Source organism: Gavia stellata, chromosome 19 (assembly GCF_030936135.1).
Source record: "Gavia stellata isolate bGavSte3 chromosome 19, bGavSte3.hap2, whole genome shotgun sequence".
Classification (NCBI taxonomy): Eukaryota; Metazoa; Chordata; class Aves; order Gaviiformes; family Gaviidae; genus Gavia; species Gavia stellata.
This window is the reverse complement of record NC_082612.1, coordinates 16,465,813-16,479,041: the sequence shown is the minus strand read 5'-3', so window position 1 is coordinate 16,479,041 and position 13,229 is coordinate 16,465,813. Positions and strand designations below refer to the sequence as shown.

Sequence of the window (13,229 nt, the reverse complement as noted above, 5' to 3'; positions counted from 1 at the left end):
CAAAAGAAGGCAAAACAAGTAAGTTGATGTTACAAATCTTTCAGTAGGTGAAAATCTATCTGATGAATAGCTATAAATCTATGACTACTAATACCTGAAATAAGTAAACATTACCACAGAACCAGGAGGAGATATTAATGGGATAAATTTCATTTTATTGTAAAGAGAGGGAGTGGGAAAGGGAGCAGGAGTAAACATAAAGTGCATGCTGGGGCAGTTTTCTCTGTAATGCATGTAGAATATAGGGCCTACAATAGTGTGATACAAAAGACTTAACAGGATGAGTTTTAGAAAGCAGTATTACTTGCGACTCCATCATTCATGAATAAGTTTATTAGGTGATCTCAGGCAAAAGCTAATAAAACCTTTGTCCAATGCCACCTCTTCATTTATCGTATACATGTCTCCCAGTTTAAAGAAATACTGATTTAGACACTTCTGAGATGTGTTAGGTTACCATGAATCCAGTTATCATTTGTAATAGCCACAAAATCAAAGTGCAGTATCTCTGGACCTTCTGGGACTACAAATGAATGTTTCTACCCTCTTTTTAACAACGCAGAACTCAAATTTCTAGGCATGCAGAACAATAAGGCCTGAAGAGGAGAATTTTTTGCCCATTGTAGCCCTTATTTTAATGACCGAGGAAATGCTACTTTTGTAAAAAATAAATAAATAAATATATTTTCTTATTTTTTGTGGCATATCCTCTTCCCTAGTACTTATTTCTACCAAGGTACATTCCATACTTTCATAAACACTCAGACTAGATTGTTACTGAAATAACCATAGCTTGTTTTACTAAACCGTAATTATATTTATCCTCCTTTTAACTATATCAGCCCTTAGACTATTTGTTTAGAGCTAAACTGGGAAGGGCTGCTAGTTATGTTAGCAAGTTTTTGTCATATGAGTTGTTCCATTTGAAGTGAGTGGAACAATTTATATAAATAAATGCTCACCAGCACATTAGAGTAGTGTTAATGCAGTACTATTTTTGCTTAGTTTCCCATTACAGTGTTTGAACTGACAGAAGCAAAGAGAAATGGAAATCCTGATAAAACAAAAGCTTATGGTGTCTAATCCTTTTGCTCTAATGCTACTGTGGAACACTTCCATCTAAATACTAGCTGCAAGCTACAGCAAGATGAAACATGACAAGAACCATGAAGTAAAGATTTTGGAGACTTGCGTTCTCTGTCAAATATTTGGCTCTTTCCTGAACCTATTATGCCAGCAATGGAACTTGACAATGATCTAGTATATCGATGCATAATATGTATATAATGAAGAGCAAGACTAGAGATCCTTATAGTAATATTTACACTGTAAGTTTGTTTGATCTTCATCAGCACTGCTGTCTCCATCTCATCACTCAAATAGAAAGCTAAAAAAGGAGATACGTGATGCAGAGACATTGCTGAGGTTGATTAAACAGCATGCAAGTGCTGCATTAGAAAAACAGTGGAAATCTTTAGTCAGTATGATACTGCTTACTCAGATCGAAATATCTATTTGCCATAAAGAAAAAATCAGAGGCAAATCCTCCAATTTAGTTGTGTATTCCAACTGCCTCTGAAATTAAGAGAGATGGCTTTTGTAGGAAAAGTAACTTTTATATTCAGTAGTACTTTATTGCTGTCAAAAAGGCCAGTACCAGGTCTTGCCTGGCACAGCCTTCCTTGGCTAATTACTACCTGTACCAGGACCCCGATTTGTGAGGGCTCTGTATGTACCCCACTTGCTTCTTCAAGTGCTAACTTCATGCTGGTACCTGACCAGCAAGTTTTGTGGCATCGCCAGTACCTACTAACAAAGCAGCTGATCAACACGTGGCAGAACTGGGCTCCATGTCTGCTGATTGGTCCACAAAATCCTCATGCTCAACTCTAAAGAAACCAGAGGGCTATCATGTACAGAGTGATTGATTACGAGTAAGGTACCTAACTAAATATGGTTTTGAAGAGTCTGCTGTGAAAGAAAAACAATGTACCTGGGGAAGTGTCTCGTGTGTGTGTAAGAGAAAACCATTTCTGGTGGTACTTGGCCTATGATAACTACTTAGAACAGCAAGTTACACATCTCACTAACATAACATCACATAATACCAGAAAGGTAGTAATGTTGTTTACCTCTCATTTATAAGGAAAAGATGCATAGGAAAAATTAATCATTTTACGGAAAGATAATCCATTTTGAGACATGGCAGGTTTCCTGTTATTTGGCTTTAAAGAAAGTTCACACAAAACATAGAAAATTGAGGTTAGAAACCTTACAGGATCTGTCTCCAGAAATTCTCTGGGTTTCTTAGTTTTTGTGTATTTCACTTGGTATGAAAAACCACAGTAGTGCCACAGCCAACTTTTGGTTGGAGTTCGTGCCAAATCAGTACCTAGCTTAGTATGCCATTCAAGGTCTCAAAGAGTTGTAGAATCTTCTCATTCACCTCCTTTTGACTCTGGCCCTGGTGGAGGAGGAAGTTTGACTAAAGAAATCCTGACAGCTTCAGCAATTATGTCTGTTCCATCAGCCTGTCATGTCACCACACCTGCAGCCCAGCTTCTGTACTTTTTGTGCACTTTGTACATCTTTGTACACTGATTGTTCCCTGGTAGCATGCTCGGTGTTGCCCCCCTCCAGTTCCCTGGTCTTGTATTTTTGACACTTCGACCTTTTCTCCTGTTTTTTTTTTCATATTTTTCTCCATGATCACTTTAGTTTTCACCAAGTCTTTCTCTCTTTCCCCTCTTCTAGAGTGGAGGAGTGGGTACACTTCAATTTTGGTTTTTTTTGCAGTGGGCATGTTAACAGGTAATAGGAAAATCAAAACTACCAGAGACCAAAGATGGACAGCTAGGCAGGAGTCAAAAACTTTTTTTTTTTTAAATATAATTAAAGTAATAATGCACAGGTTCTTAACTAGTTTTATGAGCAGTATTCAAGTATTCAGTATTCAAGACTATCCAGATATGTTCTGGTAAGTTTTTGGCATTGCTGCATTTAAGCACAGACAGTATGTTGACAATTCCTTTTTCACACAACAGTTAAAGCTGCACAAACACATTTCCTAAGGGTACCAGCTACTCAAAATTATCAATATATTGCACTTTTTGCCTCTTTAGATTACATTTTTGAATATGCCAACATCTGAACACCAAGTTTTGCTCAAACAAATTAATTTTTCACACAGTTTTTGCAAAGTCGATCTGCTATAAAATATTACCTTTCCTTGGACATTATCATTGCTTACAGCATTGGAAGAAGACCTACCCTAATGATAGGAACAAGAAGCGTTAGCAATTGAAATTTTATTTTTTTTCCATGGGCAGACTCCCTTTCCCTTCAGGACGTGCAGGCCAAACATTTCTAGACCAATTATATTGGTGCTACAACATGGCATTGTAATAGGAGTTGGTTTCATCCTCAACCACAGAAAGACTACTGCCTCTTCATATTACAATATAGATGTAGACTGCCTTTGATTCTTTGCTAAAGAGTGCCCTCTCTGCGTTACATATTTTTTGGCATGCAGGATCCTTTGAACACATCTCCATAAAAAAATTCTTACTTTGCTTCCAAGTCAAATGAATTATATATGCTTAACACAGAAGATGTAGCCATGGTGTAAAATGGCTGCTTGTGAAGTACTTCAGATATCGTTCCAGAATACTACCAGTAATTTTAAATCTGCTGGTTTATCTTTTCGGTTTCTACAAGTTTTCTTTGTAAGTTTACGTACAGGATACAAATAATTGTCATTGCAGTGCTTCATCCAAAAAGCCATATGATAATAAGTCAAATGCTTTACTGAAGTCTAATTAAATTATATCAATATGTGAAACCTGCAGCCTCATTAAGAAAATAAAGTCTGTTTGCCAGTGTCTGTTTTTCTGACAGGATATATGTTTTTTTAGCAGAAGCCCATGTTAATTGGAATTATCTGTCTTCTTTTAAATTATTTGTTAACTGAGTTTTATATTGGCTATTCCGTATTTTGCCTGTGACCAATGTCACATTGATAAACTACTATTATCCCATCTATTCTTTTAAAGTATTAGAATAATGCTAGCTTTACCCTCTTTATGTAAATGTTTTAGTGTTCCAAGACCTCCTGAATATGAACATTGATAGTGCATACAACTTCTTGACATGTTCATTCCAAACTCTCTAAAGCCAATTTGCTTTTAGTTACTGAAGATGAACCGTCCTCCTACATTATCATTTAAATAGAAAACAACTCTTCAATACCATACAACATAACTACATCAGCTGCCATCTTCCCAAATGCACAGAAGAAATATGTATATGTTTTAACATTCCAAGTTTGTCGCTCATTATGGTTAAAGCTAACATCTTCATCCCTTAATAGGGTCTTCTCACCATTCAGATCATTTTCTATATTTTAAACTTGAAAAAGACTTTTCATTTTCCTCATTTGAATTCTGTTGACCATATGTATATTTCCTTTATAACCTTTTACTTCCCGCAGTAATTTTCTACAATTCCTAGCTTCCAGTGTACATGTATAATACCACGTTCCTTCTGTTTCAGAGATGTTTTCCTTGTAAACCACCCCGGCTTTTCAGCAAATGTATTCCTTAGTTGTGGGATTACGGCTTTGTGGGTATCTGGGCTAACATCCTTAAACAGTTTCCAATTATCATTCTCACATTTCAGATTAAATTCTTTCTCCCAACAGATTTACCTTATAATAGTATTCACCTTTATAAAATCAGCCCTTTCGAAGCATTAAGTATATATATTATTGGTTTGGACTTAATTCTGTTTGCACATAACAAATGTGATCAAATCATTATCAGTTATACCTAAGCTATGGCTAATTTTTAGTTCTGTGATCAATTCCTTTTCATCTGACAAGATGAGGTCTAATATAGAATTCCCCTGTGTTGGATGCAACACTTTTTGAGTTAGGAAATTGACATTTTAAATATTTTGAAATTCCAAGTACCTTTTAACACTGGCAGCATGAGACCTCCAGCATATGTCACTCAGATTGAAATTCAGCAGTGAGTACAGCAGTGTTCCCCTATACGTTGTAGGTGGGAAAGGCATAGGTCATACTGTTCTCTAGTGTGATTTGATATCAGCTAAGTACCCTGTCAACTTCTGACTTATCCGTTAGAACATTGACCCATAAACATTCAAGATCATTTGCTTCCGATTGCCATCAACTCAGAAACAGGTAATGCCATTTTTGAAGTGCTTTCCGTCCACTTGATCCTTCCAAAATAGATTCTAACAATTGATTTTGACATTCCAGTTTTCCAACCAGTTTTAGCAATAAAAACTAGGTCAAATCTGTGCTAAAAAATGACCTCTTCTGCTGGTGTCAAGTTTCCAACAGTAAAAAAGAGGCTACTGAAAAATCTCTGCTCTTTGTATCCTTTAGCATCCTGATTATGGTTTCTCTTATCATTTGCATTTGCACTTACCAAAAGCTCATTGGTTCCTTCTCACTATTTCCATTTGTTATAAGCTCCCAGACTCCCTAGCCGATCAGTTCCTTTGTTACAGTAAATTAAGCAGCAGGCTTTCATCAACACAAAGTGACAAAATTTTCCACAAACCAAAAGCCTTCGTGTTATGTCACTTACTTAGAGATTAAGTCTAGTCTTCTCCACTTGCTCTTGTCCGTGGCTCAAAAGTCCTGAAGGATGTCGGGGAAGATCAGAGGTCCTGAAAGAAAAAACCCTGCTCACTGCAAGTGTTCGTCTGTAATCCAAAAGCCTGCCCACAGACCTTCCGTGAAGTATCGACATGATATTGTCACTGACCCTTTGCTGGCCAACTTCAGAAACATACTGAGCTTTGAGAGATGCTCTCGTTTGAGGTAAGCTCATCGGGGCTCCCAGAAAGCACGCAAACGCTTCCCGCTAGCCGGAGGACCCGTTAATGCCGCACACCTCTATGCCCATTTCTCACAGCTTCCTCATTTTTCATGGTCGAAATCGGACTGTTGCGGCTCACCTGGCCTGCAGGCCTCTGGCAGAAGGGAATCGCTGGGCTTGTTCCTCAGGCCGCGGCGTCCGGCCGCCTCACAGAGACCCAGGGCAGCGGCGCCTCACCCCGGGGCGGCCTCGAGGGGGCGGCGGGGCCTGACGGCGCCGGGCGCGGGGAAGGCGGCGGGGCGGGAAGCCGGCCCTCAGCGCCGCCCTCCCCCGTCGCCATGGCGAGGCCGCGGGCGTCCCGCCGAGCCGTCCGGCTGCAGGCGGCGGCAGCGGGGCCGAGCCGGGGCGGGGAGCCGGGGCGGGGAACCGGGCCGTGGACGCCGCGGCCGTTGGCGGCCCCCTTCTGCTCCCCACCCCGCGCGGGGCGCAGCCGCCATCTTGGGCGGCGGCGGGGGAGTGAGGGAGCCGTTGAGCGCCGGGTGCGGTGGGCACGACGGTGAAGGCCTCATCCTGCAGCCGCGCCATGAGTAGAGGTCCGTTCCTCTGGAAAGTTCAACCCATATTTTATGTATATATATGTATTTTATTTTTTTTAAGAGGCTGAGACAGTACCAGAGCCAAGGGTTGAGGGTATGTAGGGTATGGGGCTGGTTAACAGCTGAAGGGAAAAAGAAAAAGCGTAGCTGGCTGGTGGTCGGTGAAGGCCAGGAAGCAGCGGAGGGCGGCTGCCTCCCCACAGCCGGGGCTGGATAGCCGCAAGGCCGGAGGAGGTTCGCAGTATGGGTCGAGTGCTGCAAAACCAAGGGCTGGTTGGGGCCGCGACCTCGTCCAGGTTACTTGGAAGAAATTACATCTGTTGTGCTGGCTATAGATTTTAAAAATGTATTGGGTTTTTTAATCAATCATATCAGCACTTGTAGTGTAATAGAGCGGCGTGGCTGTAAGTCTGTCCTGTCACACTCTGACATCCTCTTATTTTATGAGGTGCCAGGTAGCAGCAAATACGCCCGCAAAGGCAGCTGGATGTAGCCATGCCTACTTCCTAGGCTGCTTCCCTTTCTGGGGAATCCTCAGCCTCCAGTTAGGTTTGTGCACGCCTCAGAAAATGCATGGGAAGAGCTAGGTGATGGCAAACGGGTTTCCTAAAACGCGCCGGGAAAGGCCGTTAACATCAGTTGGCATTTTACCTTTAGCTCCAATGCATGTCGGAGCAATTCCAGCCGGTGGGGAGATTCCCCTGATTAAGTGATTAAATGTAGCAGTTCTTCAGAAACAAACTGCACTGCCTTGTCTTTTGCTGAATTCTGTGGGTGTTTGAGGAAGTAAATGAGATGTGGCTTGGGCCTTATAACAAAGGAGTAAGATGTAAAAGGGTTAGCAGTCTTTAAATGATCGGCAACAAAATTTATGTGAATGTAATAGCACACGTTTCAGAAGGATGTGTTGCTGATACCTTCTGTCATGTGTCTCTGTGGTTGTAATTTACCTGTGAAGATTAGAGTTACCTTGGAAATGAGGGAAAAAACACCATCCATTTCATTGTGAAAGCAACCTCCCACCTCTAAAATAAAAATTAAATTGACATTATTATGAAGCAGAATTTTTTTTTTTTTCCATTCTCAAGCTTTGAGTTTGAAATAAGAGTCAGGGCAATAATTTTAATCTTTGTGAGGCAGGAATGGACTGCCTGTGTGCCTCACGTTATTGTGAGACCTGTGTGCATGCCAGCCTGTCTTACCGTATACTTGATTTCTGTGGGGTGGGAACCTGGAGCGTGTGGGCCAGCGAGGAGCTATTGTACACTCTGGACAGGTCCCGTGTGGGTGCAGCCCGGAGCCTGAGACCTGTGGCATGCCACAAAGCGACCTACCCGTCGATAGTTTTTCATGGTTGCAGTTGCTCTACCAGGGCTTTCAGGGTCTCCTTTCAGCTGCTTACCCCTGCCTTTTCTGCCCCATAGCTGCAGATGGTCAGCTCTCCTGCCTTGCCAAATTCAACAGCTGCCATTAAGACATGGTCTATTTGCTTTTTCTCACCTGATACCTCAAAACTAAGGGGCTTGTAGAAAGCTTTGCATCTTCTCTGGGCTACAGTATTGTTGTTCCAAAGTTTGATTACTATTTCTCACCGAACAGCATTTTCCTAAAAAGAGATTTTCCTTTCTATATTGCTTCTGGATACAAACCTGTCATTCTCTATAAGAAGTAAAATCTTTTATAGTGATGAATTACCCGTATGTTTTCAATCTATTGATTTTTTTTTTCCATGACACACTTGTGTAAAATGTTGCTGCCTCCGATTGTAGATTAGTTTATTTGTAAATAATATTTTTTTTTCTTTCTGTAACAAATGTAATCATTAGTACTAAGCCCTAAAAGAATGACTTAGGGGAAATATTGTATCCTGTCATCTTTTCAACCTGTAATTGTCTTTGTTATTCCATTCTAAGTAATACAATTTAAAAAATTACTTCACTGTAATTGTAGCAAAATATTGCATCAATGAAATGGCTTTTGATCCCAGAAAGGCTAATATGTAAAATATCTGCTAGTCTGATGCTGATCATTCAGTATCAAGTTGATTCATATCTAATATTTATTTCCCGTAAAATAAATTTCTTTTCACTAAATGTAGCAAACAGTTAAATTCTTCCCCCCCTCCTATTATATTCTGTTTTCCCATCCCTATTAAAAGTTTGTGCCTTGAGGCCTACCAGCAGGGCATGCAATACCTACATTAAACCAAATTTAAAAGTAAGGGTGCTCCTGCTGCTAACGTCCTCAGATCACAGACATGCAAAATGAAGGAACTGGCAGCTGAAACTTTAATGGTAGGAAGTGTAGGCTGAATACTTGGGGAAAAAACACAGTAGCTCGGTATGACAAAAAAGTCCTATTAGCATTTATGTACTTCAAAATGACGAGCTAGACGATTCTACATAACTGTGGGGCTTTCGGCTTTTGTTTTAAGTAAAACCCTGTGTTGTAAGTATAACATAACTTACATTTTATATTCAAAGGATTGTTACTATTACGATTATGTGTTATTTTGAACATTAATGCAGTGTCTGTTGTTGCATTGCATACTGCATGTTCAATCATTTCTCCACCTTATGTGTTAGCTTAAAATATATGAATACTTGGACCTAGATAGCTTGAGGAAGCATAGGGAATCACATGCAAATAAGGTTCCTGAATCAATTGTCCCTGTGCAAATCAAAAGCACTCCAGTGAAAGAGAGAAAACCATTGAAACTAAGATCATGACCATTCCTATGCATTATGTCCTACTGAAGTAATGCTGAGGCCTGAAAAGATTTGTGTGGAACTGGAGTCCAGTTTTACACATAACGCACTGGAAATAAAAGAGAGTTGACTGGGAAGCAGCACAAGAAGGGTAAGAAACTGCATCACTGTGAAGACATTGTTTCAAGTAACTGTAGGTTTTGTTTGTTTGTTTTAGTTAAAATGAATGTGTTGCCTCAAGCAATCCTACAAAGCCCAGGGGAGCATCCCAGGTTCATAGAGCAGACTGGTTGCCCCTCATTAGACTTTGCAAGGTATGTACCTCTTTTCTGTCAGACTATCATTTTTACAGTGAATAGCTTCAATCAGCTATGCCAAGGTGACAAATTATGTTTGCTTTTTTGCAATATTTAAAGCTGCAAAAATCAGAAGCAAGGAAATTCTCTCTTAGGAAAGGTTCATAATTAAAAGGGAAAAAAAACAAACTAGGAAATGTGTTCTGTTTAAGGTAGATATTTCATCCTAATTTTTCAAAACCACTCCAAGAGCCATAGGAAGTTATTTCCATTTAGCATTGATACGAATGTAGGTCATTGAAAATGTATTTATTTGGATGAAAAAACAATTTTTTTTTTTCATTCAGGCACAACACAGGTTTCACATCTCTCAAAATATAATGAATAAAACTGGCTTGAAAAACTTTATCCTGTACTTAATAACTGAAAAAGTTAACAACAGTGTCCTAACACTTTCAAACCATCTTCTTCTTGCACATGCCTACATGGCTTTCCCTTCCATTGCATTCGTTTCTCCTCTTAGTTACTTGTATCCATACATTTTTGTCTCCCTCACTGAGTACTGGTCTCTCAGTTACTACTCTGCCCCACTATGCTCTTTTTCCTGGAATTGCCCCCATTTCAGAAAGAATTGTGGTTATTTTCTTCTTCTTCCTCTTCTTTTTTTTTTCTTTTTTTCCCTTTTTTTTTTACTTTTTTTTTCCCCCCGCAATCCTAGCCTTTGGCTGAAAGGTCTGGGGCATCTCAGAGTTCAGCAGCTGCATGTCCATGTCTAAAAGCAGTATCCTTGGGCCCAGTCTTTCTGGGGGGCTCATACTGATAGGTGTCCTCTCACACATTGATAGAATAAGGATGTGCAGGAGATTTTTTTTTTTTTTTTTTTTTTAAATCTTTTATGGCTAGAGCCATGTTCTGCAGCCATCACTTTTTTCAGTAACTACATTGCTGGAGAGCTCACCCCAGACGTAGGAGGCTTGTTTCTTCCCTTTTCTTGGGGAGTTTCATGTTCAAAAAGATCATTCTGCAGCAGTCCTGTAGAAGTTGTGCCTCCTATTTGCAGAAAAGAAATGTGTGATTCTGTAATGGTCTAGACCATGCTGTAGATGCCTAGTGATTAGAGCAAGACAAGCTCTGCCATTTTTCTTTGCTAGGAAATTTTGAGAAAACTGGAGTCTGAGCTAACAGAATAGAGAGTGGGGGTAGAAAGTTATGTGAGAATCAGTTTGGTCCTTTATGCAACTGTGTTCTCTACTTTGATTAAAAAGCCAGGTGTATTTATCATGAAGTTTATTTCCAGAAAAAAATCAGTACCTGTTTTTTTGCTATGTAGACTGGTAACAGAAATAGTTATAGGAATGCATGGTGTAAAATGTTAACTCTGGGATAGGTGTCCATTGGATTAAAATATATTTGTCTTTAGTAAGTGAGTGATTTAAAAATAAATAGGAGCCAATTTACAGGTGAAGCAGACTTTTTAATAAACTATTTATAAAATACAGTGGGTCATCCTGGAAACACTGGAGAAATAAGGCTAAAATGGTTTGGAAAAAGCAATTGACAACTTCTGGAAGAAAAGAAACTGCCTCTTAGCCAATGCCATCCTCACCTCATTTCTCTATTAAGAAACAATGTCCATTCCAAGTCACAGTCTCAGTCCTTCACATTAATTACTTTTACCGGTTTTCATTCTCGTTGCATATAACAAGCCATTTTAAATAATGTTTATTTGAGTTGATGGAATTTTCTACTGTTTATTCTTTCCTATGTATCATCTGCCTGTCTTTCCCTGTTATTGTTACATTAACATCATTGATAATAACAGCCAGGATGAGATAAGTATTTATTATTTTTAGTAACTTAAATTCTTTATGATGGATGACCGTGTTTGCAGTTGTATCATTCCAATACAGGGTATTGCAGAACTTATATAAACACGAATTGGTTTGCAAGTTGTTGCTTTTGGTTTTTTCCCCTTGGCTGTAGTTGTCTTTAAGTTAGAGGGTGTTACCAATCAGAACTCAGAAATTTATACCTTGACTATAAGGCAGGTGACATTTTAAATTGTATATGATTCTAGGGGCTTTTCCCCTGATTGTTTTTTATTAAAATACCTTTGAGAAGATAATGAGAGGGCATCAGGCTTTCCTTTGTTCCAGTTTGATATGATTTTTCACTGCAGTGTAGAATAAATTGCAGCAAGCTGATAGTAATGCCTAGGAATTTGCTTGTTGTAGCTGACTGTTTCAGTTTGGGGGTTTGGACACGCACACACCCACCCCCATCTGGTGTGTTCTCTATATGCTACTAATATGTAGAAAGCTCATTTTTGCTGTATTAAAGTACAAAGGTCAGCCAGGGTTTTTTGTGTTGTCTGCTGAATACTTCACATTTAATTACCCAGAGATACTATTTTTCAATTTTTCTATTACCTCACATAAACCTATTGTATCTTGAAATACGTTTTACATCAGTTTAAAATACACAATAATTACCTTATTTTCATTATCCTAATGACATTATGTATCTTCCTAAATTGTGACTCTTTCAGTGTGAAAACTTTTATATTGATTAAATTTTGATATTTATTATAACGGAATTTTTATGGCAATATCCATAAGATGTACATTTTGCATGGTCAGCAGCAACTCATATGTATTGTGTTATGTGCAGCTTGAAAGCATAAGCCTCTGTTGGTGCAGCTCAGTAGTAGTAAATTCTGGAACAAATTTAAATGCCCTATTTGTGCCGGAAGTTTTCACTATTACATTGTTTTAAATACAGACATGTCAAAATATCTCTACATTGCTTAGCTGTTTTGTTTTCATTTAAATGAACTTCATGAAGTGCCTTTGGTATTCTCAGAGCAATAAGGAGCATGACGCTTATATTAGCTAACATTATGAAAAGAATTTACTCTCATCCCTGTAATGAAAGACAGCAGTGTAATACAGACAGAGAAAGAAGAAAGTAATAGATTTATGTGGAACACTAATGTTGAATTTCTTTTATCTTTGAGTGATTAACCAGACAATCTTTATGGTCTTTTAAAGAAGAATAAAAATAAATTCACATTACTTTTATAAAGATAATATCCTGTACTGTTGGGATATCAGAATCTATTTAAATACACTATGGTCAGTAAGTGCATATTATCCTCTAAAATTCAAGGCATCTCTTGTGTATCAGGGGGAGACACAAAGAGATGATGGCTCAAGTGAAAGTTGAAATGATGTACAGGTCAAGTTTTAAAATTAGAACCATGCATTCTGAAATTTGCTGCTTATTTTAATGCCCTTTGGATTATCCCCTTAGTGGACCACCTTTTGCAATATGCTGCTCAAACTGTGGAACACTGAGAGCAGTATTAAAAGTCTGCATTGAGCTAAGGAAAACATTTTGAGTTGGGTTTGGGATTTTTTTGTTGATTTTCTTTTTTTTAATTTTGACAAAGTTAAACAAAACAGATTGAACCACTCTGGTCCATACTGATAATGCAAAAATGTAATGGTTCTGGTTTAGAAAACAGTTTAAATATGGATAGCTTAATCAATTATTATTGATTTAGCTAATACACAGTTTCTTCTAGTTTAGACAGAAATATCAGATAACCAGCTCCTTGAAAGCTAATACCAACTCTGTTTTCTTTCAGGAATAAAGATTTGAAATAGCTACAGACCAAAAAATTAAAAACATATTTGTATGTGTTTATAGAATGTCTGATATATTACTTTTTCAATATTTCAGTATTTAGCTCTACTTGGTAATGCTAATATATTATAC

The 13,229-nt window shown here is 38.6% G+C and overlaps 1 protein-coding gene across 1 annotated transcript in view; it reads left to right on the top strand.

The window, feature by feature from the left end:
- The first annotated feature begins 400 nt into the window (after positions 1–400).
- TTC29 (tetratricopeptide repeat domain 29) overlaps positions 401–13,229 on the top strand; it is an 88,972-nt gene continuing 76,143 nt past the window's right edge. The window contains exons 1-2 of the mRNA XM_059826738.1: positions 401–410; positions 9,371–9,467. Of these exons, the coding sequence (XP_059682721.1) occupies positions 401–410; positions 9,371–9,467 (107 nt within the window). The remainder of the gene's footprint in view (positions 411–9,370; positions 9,468–13,229) is intronic.